The 19,554-nt window shown below is 34.5% G+C and overlaps 4 protein-coding genes across 11 annotated transcripts; 1 reads left to right on the top strand and 3 right to left on the bottom strand.

Moving 5' to 3' along the window:
• Nucleotides 1–857: 857 nt before the first annotated feature.
• Nucleotides 858–8,218, bottom strand: LOC114414668 (J domain-containing protein required for chloroplast accumulation response 1-like). 5 transcript variants are annotated; one of them, XM_028379013.1, is made up of 10 exons: nucleotides 7,521–8,217; nucleotides 4,710–5,434; nucleotides 4,249–4,574; nucleotides 3,991–4,093; nucleotides 3,330–3,394; nucleotides 3,169–3,231; nucleotides 3,004–3,081; nucleotides 2,517–2,645; nucleotides 2,252–2,428; nucleotides 858–1,231 (listed from the first exon to the last, which is right to left on the bottom strand). In XM_028379013.1, exons 1-10 carry the CDS (start codon nucleotides 7,976–7,978, stop codon nucleotides 1,193–1,195), a joined length of 2,163 nt encoding a protein of 720 aa, XP_028234814.1. In that variant the 5' UTR covers nucleotides 7,979–8,217; the 3' UTR covers nucleotides 858–1,192. The 5 variants fall into 5 exon arrangements, with proteins under 5 accessions (XP_028234814.1, XP_028234817.1, XP_028234816.1 ...); XM_028379015.1 differs by lacking the exon at nucleotides 858–1,231 and adding an exon at nucleotides 1,449–2,125 and having other exon boundaries at nucleotides 7,521–8,218; XM_028379014.1 differs by lacking the exon at nucleotides 858–1,231 and adding an exon at nucleotides 1,449–1,739 and having other exon boundaries at nucleotides 7,521–8,218.
• A 3,284-nt stretch (nucleotides 8,219–11,502) lies between these two features.
• On the top strand, nucleotides 11,503–14,307 carry LOC114414665 (basic 7S globulin 2-like). The gene has a single exon (XM_028379011.1). It carries the CDS (start codon nucleotides 11,791–11,793, stop codon nucleotides 13,132–13,134), a length of 1,344 nt encoding a protein of 447 aa, XP_028234812.1. The 5' UTR covers nucleotides 11,503–11,790; the 3' UTR covers nucleotides 13,135–14,307.
• On the bottom strand, nucleotides 12,655–19,389 carry LOC114414667 (pentatricopeptide repeat-containing protein At4g11690-like). 4 transcript variants are annotated; one of them, XR_003667247.1, is made up of 6 exons: nucleotides 18,728–19,389; nucleotides 18,416–18,517; nucleotides 15,364–17,036; nucleotides 14,309–14,516; nucleotides 14,086–14,207; nucleotides 12,655–13,015 (listed from the first exon to the last, which is right to left on the bottom strand). XR_003667247.1 is itself a non-coding variant. In XM_028379012.1 (3 exons), exon 3 carries the CDS (start codon nucleotides 17,021–17,023, stop codon nucleotides 16,112–16,114), a length of 912 nt encoding a protein of 303 aa, XP_028234813.1. In that variant the 5' UTR covers nucleotides 17,024–17,036; nucleotides 18,416–18,517; nucleotides 18,728–19,389; the 3' UTR covers nucleotides 15,309–16,111. The 4 variants fall into 4 exon arrangements, 1 of the variants encoding a protein (XP_028234813.1); XR_003667248.1 differs by having other exon boundaries at nucleotides 12,655–14,207; nucleotides 18,721–19,389; XR_003667246.1 differs by having other exon boundaries at nucleotides 12,655–14,207.
• Nucleotides 15,353–15,979, bottom strand: LOC114414107 (pentatricopeptide repeat-containing protein At4g11690-like). Its single transcript, XM_028378459.1, has one exon. It carries the CDS (start codon nucleotides 15,977–15,979, stop codon nucleotides 15,353–15,355), a length of 627 nt encoding a protein of 208 aa, XP_028234260.1.
• Nucleotides 19,390–19,554: the final 165 nt, after the last annotated feature.

Genomic DNA, 19,554 nt, shown 5'->3' with positions numbered 1-19,554 from the left:
TTTCGATCTTAATGTTAAGTTCAAGTACATTGGACTTAAACATTAACTATATGAAGGATCTAATTATGAATAGAGTAATATCTGTAGTCTTCCTAAAATAAAAAAATCTTGCAAATTCTCTGGTAAAATGGTTGACAAGGGATGTAATGTGTAAAACATCATTAGAGATGAGAGTCGAACCCATATTAAATTAATCGTCAATGATGAAAACCTAACTCACACTAGTAACATCAAGTTTTGGGTTCAATGGCGAAAATACTTTCCTAGAGTGAATGCAAGTACTTAACAATAGATAAATTTCAAACGTTTAAAAGTAGTTATAGCATATAAGAGTGAACATCTATTTTTAATGAACTTATACAATTATGTAAGAGTGAAGTCTGACTACTATTTGTAATTGAAGCTTGATTCTTTAAGCTCTCATAAAAAGATACTTGATACGACACCTTATCAAATAGTATATCACTTTAACAATTCGTTCAATGGTACCAAAATTATATGTAAATCAAGCACGATTTTCTAATAATTATTTGTTTCAATATTTATTTACCGAGATAGAAAAAGCCACGCCTATGGCCATCGTCATAAACAATATTCCTAACGCGCACGATAAATATTTATCTGAAATAATAAATTGCCTATTCCTATTGATTAAATAATGACATGTTTCATCGTCATAAACAATCCTTCTAACAAAATAATGCATATTCTTAACCATGGACTGAGGATACAGCAGAGGTAATGGCCATCACATAATAGACGTGTCCATTTAAGATTGGCTAAATTTGAAGAGAAGCCAAAAGTATCAAAGCAGCTTCTTGCAGCAGAATTAGGGAAATTAATGTTGAGAAGAATTCTCTATGAAACATAAAAGTGATTTTTTATAAATGTTCTGTAGCTTTTGTTTATACATCTATATATAGAGAGAGGTAAGAAAAAATATTCTATCGTGTTGAGGGAAAAAAATACTGGCGCATACCAGACAAGAAAATTAAATAGTTGCGGACCCAACCACTTATATTACATTACAATTACAATGAAATTAGCGACAACTATATGAAGTACTACTTGCACTTCTGATAAGAACAAGATCTATCACCTTATTGAAAGTCTATGAAGGGCAGCTTCCCACAAGGTTTGTTTTTTTAAAAAAATATCTGCCAGCTACTCAATAATGGTATTATTGACAAAATTAGAGTGCACCGAGCAAATTGAATTGAGTCCATGCCTCCTGCATTGTAAAATATGGACATAGTAATTCGATTTTTGTAAAACAAAGATGATAAGGCATGTTAATCATTTCCTACATTTAAATAGCTTCCTAAGAATTGACTGCAGTGCGCGTATGATCAGTTAAAAAATCATTAGCATGAGTAAGGCTTCCGCAGTGCACAACCATCTTAATAATTCAGTATAATTTTGTGTTTTGTAAAAGTGTGCTTGCCTCATTTTGAGAACATAATACGAATTGATGGTTAGAAATGGAATAGAAAGCATTTTAGTTAGTAGCTTTTATCTCTGCACTTCAAAATAAGTGCTTTAAAAGAAGACCGGAAACAGAACATAAATCTAGATTTTCAGTGGCTAAGTTGGTACGAAGTAACTTAGAATGATCCAAATCAATTGCATCCTGAATTTGTTAGAACACTTAGTTGGTTGGTTAGCTTTCCAGCTCTATCCGAAGTGGGACTTCACCTCCGGCTCTGATACTAATTGTTGGGGAGGTTCGAGGAGTACACCTGTGGATCAGGAGCTACCACATAAGAGACTTGACACAACACTCTAACCCAAAACTTTAAAACTCATGTTTATGTTTCTTTTCCTCACTTATATGGTGCTCAACCTTTCCACTTCTACCGGATGTGGGACTTCACCTCACACTTGTAACCCAACAAAGCAATGACTTAGTTATAAAATCAAAATTCAAATACAAATGCATTGTTTATTGATTATTTTATGGCCCTTGTCAAGGATTTTAAAATTGGACCAAAAACTAGTAAAAAATCTGGCTAAACCAGGAAAAAAACAGCTAAAATTGTTTGGGCTGGTCCTCGGTTAGAATGGCTTCACAAAATTCACCACAAATGTCATTGTTCCTGCTTCAAAAAATTCCAAAAATGTCTGCCTGTCTCAAGTTCAAAATAGAAGAACGTGATGCAATGGAATGTGTGACCAATTTTAAGGAATGTAAACATAGATCCTGAAAGAGATAGAATTTTGTAATGCTAATCAATTACCACAAAGATGTTACCTGTAAAATATCAAAAACTTTTTCTGCAATATATTTTTGGTCTGAAGAAGCACCCTTTTGCTGCAACTTATCTGGATGCAGACAGAGTAAAGCTCTTTGATAAGATCTTTTCACTGCGTTCCCTTCGATTATATCAACAAGAGGCACATACTTCCATCCACACTCCGGCCAAAGTACCTTTATGAAGAGTTAGTAATTAGCATGGAACCATGGATGATGAATTACCAACTAAAATTGATGTTTAATATGATTAAACACAGTTTACGGAAACTAGAGCAGGAATGTTATCCCAGAGTTGAGAAACTCTCAAAGAGAATGCACTTTGTCCAAGCTGCCTAATACACCCATAATCCCTACTTTGATCATATACTTGGAATGCATAACTGCTACAGAACTATCCTGCATAATTAGACTCATTAAGTGCTAAATAAGTAAATAACTATCCTACAAAATTAAATACATAATTATTACATGACCATTCTTCACAATTAAATACATAGGCATCCTACATAATTGTCCCATGATCAGATTTTTCCATCCAATGTCCCCTCTTAGAGTATACCATCCAAATGGGGGGATTATTAGACTCTCTAGTCCCATCAATGGACTTTAAAAGCATTAACCTCTAGCTATGATTTAAAGTCAAAATAAAATGCTTTATCTTATTTCACAAACAAGAAGAAGAAATCAAATTTTCAATAAAAGTGGGATAAGAATAGCAAGGAGTAAAGAACAATTTTATTTTTTCTTACATATTGTAATGTCGATAGCAGGGAGCGTATGTTTCCTTCCTTCCCTTTAGACCATTGTTTTATCTTGTTGTCAATCGTCTACATTGTATACAGAGATATATATACTCAATATTTTTGTTCTTCTATAACCTTGAAACAAACAAATCTAGGTAAGTAGCAAATTACCTGGATTTCTTGATTTTCTTGGTTTTGTAAGACCTCATCTTCATCTTGGGCTAATACTTGTATCTGCAAAACCCAATATAGGAGCTTATCAACACAAGGCACAAAAAGGCAAAAAAGTTAATACTTACGAAAGGAACTTATTTAACTTATTAATGTTATACCATGAAACTCCCATGGAAGGACTCGTCTTTATCTCCAATAACAGTAAATGATATATCAGGAATTTCTGCCAACAAAATCAAGTAGTTCCATCACATAATTTAATCATCAATGCTCAGCCAAATCATATCTACAGAGTTTAAAAGTTGATCAAAGATTGGTAACTGTAAATTTCATTTTAACACTATCAATAAATAAGCAAGTGCCACACTTGTATAATAAATAAGTTTTTTCACTTGCATTGAAAAGATTCTAATAGCTTTTTTAAATAATTGGCACCGTAATTATTCATTGATTGTATAAAGTATGAACAGTTTTCCTTGCAGCGTATCAAAATGAAATCCATCCACATCTTGGATGTAGAGCATACAGTAAAGAAAACTTTCTCGAGGATTGATTTAAGAGATAATTAAGAGAGAAAAAACATTAAGGAAATAATAAATGACTACATAAGAATTTCAAATAAAATCTGCTGCATACTGCTTGCCATGTAATTATATTTTCCTATAGTTAGATGAAGACCACATACATAATCTCTGTAAGTGTGCCATATTCTTGTCACCATGCTACGAATAAAGAAGAGCATATTCATAATTTGACCACTTCCCAAGAAAGTCAATTCTCAACTGAAGGAATATTGGGATTTGGATAACTAAGCTGTACCTGGTTCTGATATATCATCTTCATGAGACAAAATGTTAGCAGAGATGTTTGTGGTCTCTGTGGCAGAGTTATACTTCTTGGATTGTTCTGGACCACCTTCCACCTGGGAGAATTGAAAAAAATCTTAAACACCTTTACTGTTGTGAAACTAGAATTGTACATGCGATTTATCACTAAAGCATATTCAAACTATCCATGTCCTTTTAACAAAGTGAATTTTCTCTTGTAGTCATCTTCTAAAGCTGTGACAACACTTACTTCATTCTTTGCCCTTAAAGCCTCTCTCTTCTTGTATGTAGAACCCTGAGATCGAGAGTTGGAGTCAAATTTGGGTTTTGTTACAGCTTCTTGGTTGAAAATTCGAGCGAATTCCTTGACCTTTCCTTTCACTAGGCCTTTCCCCATATTCTCACCTAAGCTTACCGAACCCTGGGAAATGGCTTTGCTACGTCCCACATCCCTCAAGGGAACTGTCTTTTCTTCTTGTTTAATTGGATTCACGGTAACATCGAAAACAGCAGACAACTTTTTTGAGCTTTTCATCCTGTTTTCTTCTCTCTCCCTTGTAATCGTCTCATCATTATCTGACATATGAAATGAAGGACAGTATCACAGGCTGGTAACCGGTAAGGTAGTAATGTGTGTAAACATACATATATATAATTTAGAGAGATGGAGGGAGGGAGAGAGAGAGAATGAAATGCTTAACATGGCTTCACCTTGTTTCTTATCACTTTCTTTGAACAGAAATTGTAATGGTTTGGGCTCACGCTTCTGAGTTTCCTTTGCTGCCTCAGTTTTTCCAGAGAAGCCTATCTCACCTGTAGAACGAGTACTTGATTCTACTTCTCTAGCGTCATGCGAGATAGAACTTGTAGGAACATCTTTAGTAATAGTTTGAGGACTGCTTGATGTATCTGATTGAGTTTTGGCAGAAACTATTTGTTCTACAATCTGATTTGAATCTGATCCATTTTCAGTGGGTGTGGAAGTAGTTGGCACATCTTGTTTTCTATTATTCATCAAAGGGGAACCATTATATTCTATAGGATTTTGAGTGGTAATTTCACTGACTATCCATTCCTTAGCACTTGAGCATCTCTCAAGTTTAGCCTTATCTTTGTTCCTTGAGTTTCTCTCTGTCCTAAGAGGCATCACCATTGGCACCCCTTTACTTGCCCATTTGTAAATTGAGAAATGAAACTGGCCATTACTAGCACCAGGCGAACCTTCACTAATAGATATGTTTTGTTTCATAATGCTTCCTTTGTCTGCTTTATCAGATGTGCTGGAGTTTGAAAACTCCTGTGATAGAAGACTTTGTCGATAAGGTTTTAATCCATTTGAAGCAACAATACCATCGTTGATGTTGCTGAGGTTCCTACTCCTAGTGGGGGAACCAAATGTTGGAAGGTCCACTCCATTTGTCAATTTGGCAGGAAGGCTGGTCAGTTGAAAGTGGTAGGAGTAAGAATCAATGACAAATTGAAGATGAACAAGTCATTAATGAATTGCTTTGAAATTCCGGGCAACTAAATCATGAATTTCCCATCTTACTGGGAAGTTAGAAAAGGAAAGTATAAGATAAGAAGTGATTATTAGTAAGGAAAAAGGAACCATAATATGTTGTGTAACTAAAAAGTCAATCGTATAGTAAATAATTTAATGTTCCAATCATGTTTGAGTTTGAAATAATTTGATTAGTTCATCAAACAAGGAACATATTTATCAACTTTCCCATCGGTACCCTAAAGTTTATATTTAAATTTTTCAGTTGTAATAATTCGATTAGTTCATCAAACAAGTAACGTATTTATTTATTTGGACAGAACAAGTAACATATTTATCAACTTTCTCATTGGTGTTAATGTTTATATTTAGACTTTTCAACTGTGCGCATTTTATTTCTAATGTAGGTTCTTATTTTCAATGATGTTTATATCAGACCCAATTCGTGGGTGTCCATATGTAGATGCGTATATGAAATGTCTATATCTATCTAATAGATATGATACAATATAATATATCTATACACGTGTGAGTTAATTTATAGAAAGTTCCTTGGGGTGTCAGATTCTCATGAAAAGCTTCTCTTGCACACTTTTTTCTCATTTTTATTTATACTGTATTATGTTATCTAATTTAATTTTTTTTATTCTTCTGAAAGTTAAATTTAAATCCCTTCACATTCCAATAAGACTACTAATTTTCTCATTTTTATTTATTTTTAGTCTCTCATTTTATATATATATATATATATGAACAATAGAAATATATAAAAGACTAAAATTAGGAAAAAAAAATTAAGAGACTAAAAATATTTATCGAAAATTAATAAAAGACTAGAGTTGTCAAATAAGATTTGAGGAACTAAAAATTAGAATATGAAAAAGTTAAGAGACTAAAAACTTAATTAATCTAACATAATATATTTTTTGCTAATCATAATATTCATAGGAAATGAATCCCGCTGAAAGCAATAACTAATACTAGTTGCGTACCGTGAACACATATAAGATGAATATTTTTTTTTTAATATAATTTATTTCATATCGAATGACCTGTTAGAATTCGAATCTTAAACAACTTAATTTTAACCGAAAATAATATAATAAAATGAAATATGTTTCATTAATTTTTGTTACACTTCATTATCATTTTGTCAATCTAAACTTTCTTTCATCTTTCTTTGTAACTCCAAACATACTCTTAGAATAATTTTGGGTATATCATAGTTTAAGAATGATATTTTCTTATTACAAAGACATTCACATAATGACTTTTTTTAGCTAAGTGTGGACTCCACTACTTCTTAAGTAAACCAAATAACAAAACCTTAAATGCATATGTAATAAATATATTTTAAAAAATATAACATTTCTTAAATAATTGATATAACTTTTAATTTAACAAAAATGTCGAATGTTTATTTAATAGTATATTTTATTTATATGTCAAAAAATGAATAAGTTCATACAACATAATATGTTGAATTTTGTTTACTAGATGAAAATTACTTTTTAAGAAACTAAATAAAAATATTAAAAGCTAATTAATATATTCTTTTAAAAAATAATTAATATATATGTTCATAAATGTTAGATTTTCTTAACTATCAATATCGGAAAACGACTATTCATAAGATATTACTAAAGGTTACAAACATGTCAAATGTTACATTATTTTGATATGTAAATATTATACTAAACTTTACTATTAAGTTTCTTGTAAAATAAAACATGTAAATATAAATAACTTTAAAATAAATTTTAAGTAAAACCAATTTTATAAAATCTCAAGTCTTTAATGATTTCAAGAACATTTAAAAAGTTATATAAAATTGCCGGAACAGATACTAATTTTAATAAAATAATAAAAAGTATTTTGATATCTGAAAAGGTATAGCTTAATGTGTATATATATTAAAAATGAAAAGAATTTCATGTTTTATTGTACAACATTTATTTTTTGTTTTTAAAAATTGAAGCAGTCACCCTAATGCTAAGTAGTTAGGTGGGTAGGAAGAAAACCTGAAGGTTGCAGGGAGAGAGCCAACAACGGGATCAGCCGCAGGAGGCAGAGGCAGAGGGCTGGACACTCGAGACAACGCGAAAGCGTCCCCAACGCGCTTCTTTGGCGTGGAACACACGCTCCCTGATGCCTCTCCTCCGAATATATCATCGAAGAAGTCACTGTTCTTGTTTGTGGGATGCCGCCTCCGGTTTCCACTATCCTCCCCAAACACCGGTTTTTCCCGCTCCGGCGGCCACCTGCACCAACCTCTTTCCCCTTCCTCTTCACTCAATTCACCCACAGTCTGCCGCGCTTCGTTCACCGAAGACCGCCGCGGCGGCCCCCCAAACACGTCGGTGAAATCAACCTCCGAGATCGAATCGCTGGACGACGACCTCGGAATCAGAGAATTAATATAGTCATTATTGTACCCTAAAAGAAGGCTCTCTCGTTGAGAAGAATAAAATCGCTCCATTCACAATTCAAATCTGGCGGGAAAGGCAGGTAACTATATATTGAAGTGAAGAAGAGAGGAGAATATTGTGCTGTGTTGTGCGAAGCCACAAATTATGAGTGAATGTGGATTGGCTGCGAGAATTTCAAACGGATAAATCTAAAGTGGTGATGGCGATAACCCATGTGCTCTACTCCATGTTTTGGATTTCTCATTATTTTTTGTGATACTAATTAAATACGTTATCATGACTAGTGCCCAGACATGCTAACCTTCTAGTATTGCTCTCTATTGTCTTTTCTCCTATCTTTGATGAAGAAATATATGGTTAAGTATCAAGTCTTGACATTCTGACAACATACATGTTTAAAGAACTTAATTTTCTATGAATTGTGTTGAATATTGTTGGTAATAGGTATGATTTATAGAGAAATTTTAATTTTTAGAATGATAATTATTTTTTTAAAAAAATAACAATAAACCCAATAATCCAGCCTCAATTGATCATGTTGTATCAGGTAAAATTGATACCTAAAATTGGAAAATCTCGAATGGGCCTAAAACCATTTTAATCGGCTTTGTTTCATAATTTGTTCAAACCCGATCTGATATGATCCAATCCATGGTTTTTTGGGTTTTTGTTTTTGCCATGTTGGTCTAGTATCTTTTTATATGCGCTGCAGCTAGTTGCACATATTCGGACGCTGGAATCCTCGTTGGCAAGCTTTTAGTTCATATCAAAGCAAAAAAAAAAAAAAAGAGTGTAAAAATCAAAGCAAAGAAAAAAGCTTTTAGTTCATATGATGTGTGTAGGTGGGAAAGGTACTAAGATCTTGTATATGTTTTTCTGAGTACTTTTTTGCCGATAAAAAGAAAAAACCTAATGCGTTAACTCATCTTGCTAGCGACACAACATTATGTGGTTCATATATGACAGGTTGATTTGCTTTTGAAAACGGGTTGAAAAATTAAACTTATATCCTAAAATATCAGTAGTCTAACAACTTAACTCATCTTGCTACCGACCCAGCATAATGTGGTTCATGACAGGTTAATTGGGTTTCAAAAATGGGTCAAAAAATTCAGCTCATCGTATATTTTGCATTGTTCATTCGTTCGAACTTGCCTCATCTTCAAAATTGTCGGAGACAAGTTTGAAAGTTGCATTGCATTATTTTGGTCCGTACAAATGCAGAAGCAGGACCCGTCCACGGCCAGGTCCAACAGACCCGCTGCAAAATTGACTCCCGCCACCGCCATCTTATCCATTTCCAAGCATTTAATGATGCCAACCATGCAAATGCAAATTCGAATAAGAAATGAAATCTATTCGATCAGTTCAGACTTGTTTTCAAGGTTTCTTTTTTTTTCCAATATTAATTAAAATGCTATAAAAAGTTTATCAAAAACATTATTGTGAAATTATATTAAAAGCTACGATGAAGTGTGTTAATAACGGTTTTTCATTAAAAAAAACGTTATTTTCAATATTTAATCAGTATATTATTTCTATTCTTTTCTTCTAAGCCATGTTTTGATCAAGTAAAAATTAAGGAAAGGAGAATGAAATAATATAATTAGTTTTTATCGTTTGGACTATTTAAATAAAATAACTTAATATGAAATTTGACAAAAATATATTTCATCACTTGAAAAAATATAAAACGTTAAATTATTTATTATAGTTTTAAATGCCTTTTATTCTTTTAATTTGTTATTTTAATCACACATTCTATTATGATTTATACAACTAGATATATTTCATATTAAATAACTGTTCTTTGAAATGTTAGATTTTTATTATAATTTAACATTAAACTTCCATCCCATATTTACTTTAACCGGTAGACACTATTTCATTTAAATACAAGTAAAACACGAACTTTGTCCCGACCCACATTGTATTTTGATAAACTTCAAGGAAGAAATGGAGCAATCAGGATGCTGAACTATATGCTATATTCCTAGTTTGGTGAGCACCAACATTACAACATTTTACACTTTAGGCAACACTAAACTTGCCAACGATTGAAAAATATCATGATAAAAAATGAAAAACAAAATATCCACTTCCCCATAACACATTACACATAACAAAATAAATAAAATACGGGAACGTGTGATATAGTTTTTTAATTCGGAATAATATAGTCTTGTGATTTTGTGTCTCTGTAACATATACATTTTTACCTTCTTGTGGCATGCAAAAATGTGAAAGTTGTGCAGAAAGTGTCACTTAATCAAACAACATAATTGAATTTTTGTCCCTAAATTAAACAAATGAAGGTGAATGTTTGTTTAAAAATTAGAAGTGTGAATGTCATTTGAATTTATTTCAAAGGAAATGAGTGTAATTTTTCGTTGTTGTTGTTTAATTTAATTCATAATCTCTTGCAATTCCCTTTTTTTGTTTATTTTATTTAGATCAATTGGCTTGTTACCTTTAGTTTTTGAATTTAGTTATATAAATATTAAAGACAGGTAATTTAGGTTAAGTGTCATTCTTCAACTAAACTCGTTAGATTATCGAAGCTGTTAAGAGGGATCTTGTAATGACGTGATTTTCAAATTGTGTTTAGGTGATGTAGTTAGGATATATGAGGCCTCAGGGAATGATGTTGACTGATGATACCCTTTAGTTGTTCTACTATGATCTCTGTCCACTCTCTTTTATATCATGTTAGTCTTAAGCCAATGTGATTATGCGAGGGACCATACACATTTGATGAAACACAGCTTGGTAGGTTGAAAGGAATGGCTGAACTCGTTGAGCAATAAATATATTTTAATTTCTTATCGGGACCTTTACCACGCGTAGCAGAGGGGGGGACATGATCCAACTAGTACGACCTCTAGCATATATTTTTTTGGCCTATGATTTTTATCCTCTAATTATTTAAATTTTGATGCTGCAAAACAAGAAACCAAATGTTTTGTTGTGGGGCCTGTATCAGTAAATTAAATTAAGTGATTGTATCCGTATTAGTACCAACTTATAGTTGTATATGCAGATCTTGGTGGATGATAAATTTATTTTATAGACAAATATTAATTTATTAATTTTATTAGAAATGTTAACTGGAAAGATTTAAACCCATAACCTTTTTTTCCTCCTTTCTCCTCTCAACTTTCTTCAACCAGGGCCAACCTTATATCTCCTTGATGGATGATATTAGGCTCGAGTGTGATGGAAGTGTTGCCATTTGATTTTGATTTCTATTCAAAATAATGTGTACGTACAAGCTGATCTTGGTGGATATTTTTCAGAGTCGCATAGTTGGCAGGCAAACAAACGAATGATGTACATGGACTGGACGATGGATATTGCTTCTGTTTGACTCAATTTTTCATCCAATACAAATGGAGTTCGCTCTTCGTTATCCTTATGTTAGAGCAGTCTCTTCCATGAAAGAAAATACTAAATTGACGCCAAACAAGACACTGACTTCTTTATCCTTATGTTTAAGTAGATGTATAAATTGATTATCCCATAAAAAAAGTGGTTTAACGTATCTCATATAATTGTTGAATGTACAAATCTTAGAATGTTATAAGGCTAAAAGCATCATTACCTTAATTTAACCGGGAGAATAAACACTCATAAAAACAGTCTTCAATTAGAAAATATCTGAAAAAACATAGAACTAGTCAATTTTATTTGAAAAAATGCTATTCATCCAGCCACACAGATCGAGGAGCCCCCTTTTTTGACGAAAAAGTGTGGTCCAAGAGTCATAAATATGGTCATTAAGATTAATATCTACACATTGCAAGTGATATGCTATAAAATTGAAACTTCACACGCTGAACTGCGTAGAGCAATCCTCTAGCTTATGCTCACAATGGCTTCGTCATCTTGTTCTGCTGCCACCATCCACTTCATCCTGCTTTCAATATCCCTCTTCTCAGTTTCCTCTTTACCATTACCAGATGAATCAACTTCCAAACCAAAAAAAATCTTCTTCCTGCCCATTAAGATAGACGCAGCAACCAACATGTTCTACACCACAATTGGCATTGGAACTCCCCAACACAGCACAAATCTAGTGATTGATCTTGGCGGAGAAAACCTCTGGCATGACTGCAGCAACAGACGCTACAATTCATCATCCAAACGTAAGATCGTTTGTAAGTCAAAGAAATGCCCCGAGGGTGCTGCATGCGTTTCCACTGGCTGCATTGGCCCTTATAAACCAGGCTGCGCAATCAGCGACTGTACTATCACAGTAAGCAACCCATTGGCTCAATTCAGTTCCAGCTATACAATGGTCGAGGATACCATATTCTTGTCTCATACATACATCCCTGGCTTTCTTGCTGGCTGCGTTGACTTGGATGATGGCCTCTCTGGCAATGCTTTACAAGGTTTACCCAGAACCTCTAAAGGGATCATAGGCTTTTCACACTCAGAACTTGCATTGCCATCACAACTAGTTTTGTCAAATAAGCTTATTCCCAAGTTTTCTCTCTGCTTCCCTTCTTCAAATAACTTGAAAGGATTTGGTAACATCTTCATTGGAGCTGGTGGTGGCCACCCTCAGGTTGAGTCCAAGTTTCTCCAAACCACCCCACTTGTTGTCAACCCCGTTGCCACCGGTGCAGTGTCTATATACGGTGCTCCTTCTATCGAATACTTCATCGATGTGAAAGCAATTAAGATCGATGGTCATGTTCTTAACTTAAACTCTTCTCTGTTGTCCATTGACAAGAAGGGAAATGGGGGTACCAAAATTAGTACCATGACTCCGTGGACTGAATTACATAGTTCACTCTACAAACCCTTTGTTCAAGAGTTCATCAACAAGGCTGAAGGAAGAAGAATGAAGAGAGTGGCACCAGTGCCACCGTTTGATGCATGCTTCGATACAAGCACCATTAGGAATTCTATCACCGGCCTAGCTGTGCCAAGTATTGATCTAGTGCTACCCGGGGGAGCACAGTGGACTATATATGGAGCCAATTCGATGACGGTTATGACAAGTAAAAATGTGGCGTGTCTTGCATTTGTTGATGGAGGGATGAAACCAAAAGAAATGCATTCGATTCAACTTGAAGCCTCTGTTGTTATTGGGGGGCATCAGTTGGAGGACAATCTTTTGGTCATAGATATGGCTTCCTCAAAATTAAGCTTTAGCTCCTCGCTTTTGCTCCGCAACGCAACATGTTCCCATGTTTGAGTCTTTTATTAGACCCTGAGATTACCACTGTTCAATAGTGCTCCTTCTATCTATCTTTCGCCCCTGTACATCTCGTGTACAATAAATCAAGCCTCCTGTAGTACTGTGACTTCAAATTTCAATACTTATAATTTGTACTGTACACCAATTCATGTTTATTCTGCCATTGTATTTTCCAGGACTAGTAAAATAAACATATTGAACGGAACCGAATCACTTGTAATTTTGCATCCAGACTCAACTAAATAATGCTCGAATATGAAAACTAGTTGCAAACCCAACAAGAAAGTAGATTAAATTACCTTGTCTATGATACAAATGGGACAGTACGTATCTAATAAAACTATTTATGTGATAGTCTTTTTAGGCTCATCAATCTTTTTTATTTTTTAGTTAAAGCATCAACCTCTACTTCTAAACAACTTTATAGGAAGAAAAAAAATATAATTTTCATGCATTATTGGGGGCATCAGTTGCCCCCCTGTGTATCACAGACAAGGTAATTTAATCTACCTTCTTGTCGGGTTTGCAACTAATTTTCATATCCAAGAGCATTATTTAGCTGAGTCTGGATACAAAATTACAAGTGATTCGGTTTCATTCAATATATTTATTCTACTAGTCCTGGAAAATACAATGGCAGAATAAACATGAATTGGTGTACAGTACAAATTATAAGTATCATTGAAATTTGAAGTCACAGTACTACACGAGGCTTGATTTATTGTACACGAGATGTACGGGACGAAAGATAGATAGAAGGAGCATTATTGAACGGTGGTAATCTCAAGGTCTAATAAAAGACTCAAACATGGGAACATGTTGCGTTGCGGAGCAAAAGCGAGGAGCTGTGTTACGAACAAGCTTAGAATGCCAAAAATACAGGAACCACCAGCATCAATGGTGCAGAGAGGAGAAGGGACCAAGAGAAGAGTAGTGAAGACGGCATACCTGGCTGATTACGTATAAGGGGCAGAATGGGAAGATCGAATTAGCAAAATCAGTCCAGAATCCTGCTTGTAGTGGTTGCTCCCTCATAGGCAGTCATGCATATCAAATCCGTTATTAGATTCCTTTTGAATAGAAATCATACAAATCTGTTAAGAGGAAGTCCTCTATATATAGCTATGTAAATAATCAAGCAGGATATGAGAAAATAATATTCCCTTCTTACCTTTGTGTTTTCCCTTCTTTGTCTTCATTCTGGAGGCCGCTGCCCTCGAAGCCAGCACTGGGTTTCTTACCCCTAACAAGCTGAAGCTTAATTTTGAGGAAGCCATATCTATGACCAAAAGATTGTCCTCCAACTGATGCCGCCCAATAACAACAGAGGCTTCAAGAACGCATTTCTTTTGGTTTCATACCATGAAAACCCAATATCTCTGGATGCAATGCAATGAAAGCATGTCAAAAAAATTTCCATGCGCTCAACTTTATCACCTCTTTGAAGTTGAACGGTAACTTTTGACCAAAAAAATAGAAAACAATAACAAATTATTTTTTACGCCATAGAATATCTTTTTATTTGGTTTCGGGTTAAAAAATAATAATTAGGTTGAGAGTTTATAATTTGAAAAAAAAAATTATAAATAAGTTATAGTGTAATAAAAAAATGTTAAATTAATTTTATTAAAAATATAATTTTCTTTTCTTCTCATTTTCCACTCAATCAAACAAGAGCTGAGAAAGTTTATATTTTTCTTCGGTTATACCCAAAAAAATGCAATAAAAAATCTTTTCGTTTTAAATTTTTTTTCTTTCACTTTCTTTTTTCTACTATTCTTTGTCAACAAAATAAATAACATGTGTCATAAAAATTAATAAACTATAATCTCATTCTACTTAATAATTTCCCCAACCAACTAAGTAATCATAAGTACTTTATTTTTCAGCTGACAAAGTATATATTTCTTCAGGCTATTTGTCCTAATCCATTGGGCATCATGCACTTTGATAGGATGTGTTGTAGAGAAAGAAATATCAATATGCACACAGAGCAAACTGTTCATTCTAATCAATCATTCATTTGTGTCTAGAATGTTGACCAAAAAAAAAATTTATCTAGAATGCATCAATTATTATGCATTTAGGATATAGATTAACCTCAGACAAAAAATCAGGATAATTTTTTGAACAAGCTTGACTAAAGATTATAATGTTCTATTGATAAGAAATTGAATCAAGAGAAACAAAATATTTTAATTCCGAGTTCAATATTCTAAACATCACCCTTGACTTTGTGAACCATTTTGTACAAAGAAACTGATGGCTTTAGTCCTGAATTTATCATCTGTCCCAAGAGAAGTTCAGCTTCCTTCCACTTTTCATCTCGGCAAAGAAGCCCTATGGTTGAACAAAAACTGGCCACATTTGGAACCATTCCACTGTGAACCATTTCATTGAGCAGCCTAAGAGCCCTATAAGAGCTTCCTTCTTTGCAGTAACCATGAATCATGGTATTATATATGACACTGTTTGGTTGGAGGTGCATCTCACCCAATGATTTGAAGAGTTTTGACGCTTCTTTCATGTTACCATGCACACATAACCCATGAATTAGGACACTGTATGTGTAAACATCTGGAACCAAACCAGACTTCTCCATTAAAGAATGCATCTCGCAAGCTTTCTCCGTATAATTTAGTCTCGCAAAGGCATCAATTAGAATCGTATATGTCACTTTGGAAGGAGCAATGCATCTCTCTTCCATTTCCTTGACCAAGTCAAGAGCTCCTGCTAAATTCTCAACCTTAGAATACCCTGCAATCAAAGTATTATAAGTCACTAACGTTGGCGATAGTCCACTTGACTTCAACTGATTGAATAATCTAACAGCAGTGTCCATTTTTCCAACATCGCAAAACCCATTGATCAGTATGTTGTACGTAACTATGTTAGGACTAAGGCCAACTTTGTTGACTTTATGAACCAACTTCACTGCTTCCCCAAACTTCTTCCCTCGACACAGCCCGCCTATTTAAATGTTATAAGTCATAACCCCACATGCAATACCTTTCTCATGCATTTCAGCGAACACCTTAAAAGCTTTATCCACCATCCCACCGTTACAATATTCACTAATTAGACAATTGTAAGCATAAGCATTAGGAACAATTCCACTTCGCTTCATATTTTCATACATCTGAAACCCTTCCCTTTGAAGTCCTTGCTTGAAAAACCCATTCATTAACACACTATAAGTATGCGGGTTGGGAACCAAACCCAACCTATCCATCTTGCAAAACAAATTCTTTGCCAGCATAACATTTCCATACTTGCAACACCCATCAATCAAAGTAGTGTATATAACAACATTCGGAGACAAACCAAACTCTTCCAACATGGCCAAAAGCCGAAAGCCTTTCACAAAGTAACCAGCTTCACAACAACCCTTGATCATAATCCCAAAACTGTAGGCATCCAGAACAACTTTACTCTTCAATTCATTGAATATCCACCAAGCTTTATCGAAATAATTAGACCTAATGAGTAAGCACATAAGATTATTGAAGGTGTTTGATAAAGGAACATGGCCCTCGTGAATCATGTGGTGTAGAAAAGTGAGGGCTTGGTCGGTTGAATGAGAATGAACATAGGCATTGACAATTGTGTCATAGAGAGGAGTGTAGGTTAAACAAGGGGTGAAATGGGCTTGTGTTAGTTGAAGCATTAAGGAGGAGGGGATTCGACCAGAGATTAGACGCAGGATCAGAGATTGGGCTTGGGGTAGCATGCCAGAGGAAAGGAGATGATTTAGGATGAAGGAGATAGAGTGGGAAGTGTGCTGAAGGCCTTGATAGGTTGCGGTGTTGAACAACAAGAGTGCTTTTGTTGGAGGCACTTTCACCATTTTTTGGATGAGAATCAGAGCTTCGTGCGACTGGGACATGTTTCACTAACCCCTGCCACATTTGAAAATCATAGATTACAATCAAGCCAACATGGACATTTTTATTTTTATTTTTTCTCTTTTGTTGATTGTGATCTCGTTCCCATCTCAATTCTCACCGTTTTTTTTCTGTTTTCTTTCTTTATCTAGTGTCTTCAATTTCAATACCCTCAAGCAGTGACCTCGTTTGTTATTTCACATGCTCATACACTAGTAGATAAAGAAATGATTCAGTTATCATTCTTTAACACGTTTCCATGCATAAACTACTTAAATCAAATGAATTGATTCCCAGGCTTCCTAAAATCTTTAGAAAAGACAGTCCAGACTCATAACTGGAAGAATCTTGAAGCCGCTAATTTGGATTTTCACTGTATCCCCATCAGAGGAACTAAGGAAAAATGTGTTACTAGCTACCTCTTTCATATAATTATTTATATGATCCCTAAAATGTGACAAGTATAGGTTTATTAAATGGTGTTGTCCTTTTAATGGGTGAGCCTCCTTGGCATTCATGGCTTGACCTATTCAACTTTTTGTCTGGTCATATTAGTCTAACTGTGTTTTATTGCTATAACAAGTGGTTCAGCTTCTGTTGGGGAAGATCACTTTTTTTCCATCTGGAGGGATTGCAGTAATCTTTGAAAGATTGCTTAGGATCAGTTGTTATTCCCATAGGCAGTGTATCTGTTGGCCTCTGTCGGCATCGTGCTATATTATTCAAAGTAAGGCTCTACTTTTCTTTGGCTTTTTAAGGCTATGATTATGCATGTTGATTTGTTTTGTTTGCTGGTTTAGAACATGCAGTTGTATTTAAGTTGTTTTTTAAATGACATGCTTTAGGTTCAATATTTTGATAATACAAGAAACCTGAGATCAATGAGTAGTAATAATATTCCGAGAAAATGAAAGGTGAAACCTAAAATTAGAAATCCTGAGAAAACAAGAAGCTCTTCAGCAGATAAAAAATTATTTGTTGAGAGCACCATAAAATACCCTTGTAACGTCCCAACATACGAACCCCTCTAAAATACCCTTATTGAGCACCATAACAAGTCTAAGAATATGGCCTATAGTCAATATAGGATTGAGGACTTTTACATCTTAATTTTATTTCCTAAAAAGAAAACTTTAAACAGCTTCTACAATTTACCTATGGCAAATTGTTAATCATGTATGTTTCATCAGCATACAGGGTTAAGAATCGTCAACGATCAGAACTGAACTTTGTTTACTGTGACAATGTTTTTAAATGTTCTTTCAGAAGTGTTTGCTTAGGCACACTTGAAGAGTACCAAAGCAATAATCAAAACACTAACAACATACAAACACTGTATCAGCAAGACCAAGATTGATCAATGAAATATTCAGGGGAGTGAAATACCAACTTACTATTTCATTGTAAAGGTTTATCTTCAGCAGAAAAACAGTTCCCATGGAATTAGCACTAGCCAACAGTATTTACCTCTGCATCACTTCATTTCTCCTACTTGCCTAAAAAAACACAAAATAGTTTGTGTTATTTTCACTCCAAAACAGTTCGAATATAAAATAATCAGCATCACGAACATCCAATTTTCATAATTTCAACAAACATCACACAAAGTACTTCGTTTGCTTGTTTTTCTAATTTGAAAAAAATAATGAAAAGCGAAAATAGGTAAAACCGTAAAAGAGGGACCAAAAAGAAATCTTACAACAAACCTAATTTGGTCGCGCGAGAGAGTGGTGAGTCACGACAGGCTACGGGTGCACCGCCGCGTACGGTGGGAGCTGAGTGATGATGCGAACTCAGGAAGGGAGACCTCAGTAACTGAGGAAGGTCTTCAGAGGTGTTGTTCGAGGCTAGCTACGGCGGCGCGCGAGAGGCTTGTTCGAGGCTAGCTATGGCGGCGCGCGAGAAGCTTGTTCGAGGCTAGCTACGGCGGCGCGCGAGAGTGTTGTTGGAGGGTATAGTGACGAAGGCTTTAATTTCCTGAAACCTTCCCACTCAAAAGCTGCTGCATATTGTGCTTGCTCCCAGTCCTCCTGATGCTGATGATTATTTTTCCAAATTAAGTCTTCCCATATATTTTGGATAAGAATTTATTAACGTACATTCGTTGAATATTTTAGAAAGTTTTAGTTTCGATTTTTTTTAAAAAATATATTCAAAGTCTAACCTACTGAAATATCTCTTTTAAACGCTAAGTGGGTATACTTACAAATCCCTTGTGAACAATATTCCTATGAAGTAAAGTGTAAGAATAAGAAAAGTGATAATAAGGCCATAAGTTAATGAATTCACCATGCCAATTGGATGAAAAACTTGGGCTTGGTTTTGGTCACCGCTAGCTTGTGTTCCAAACTAAGTCTATTTGAATAAAATTTTCCTTGGCTCTTAAAAAAATATATAAAAACTTCGTATCCCATTGTCCAGAGGCTCTTCGCTATGCGAAGATACGGGGGAGGGATATTGTACGCAGCCTTACCCTTGTATATGCAAAGAGGCTGTTTCCGGATTCGAACCCATGACCAACAAGTCATCAAGA

Source organism: Glycine soja, chromosome 6 (assembly GCF_004193775.1).
Source record: "Glycine soja cultivar W05 chromosome 6, ASM419377v2, whole genome shotgun sequence".
In the NCBI taxonomy this organism is placed as follows: Eukaryota; Viridiplantae; Streptophyta; class Magnoliopsida; order Fabales; family Fabaceae; genus Glycine; species Glycine soja.
The sequence above is the reverse complement of the archived record's forward strand: the minus strand, read 5'-3'. Positions and strand labels throughout refer to the sequence as shown.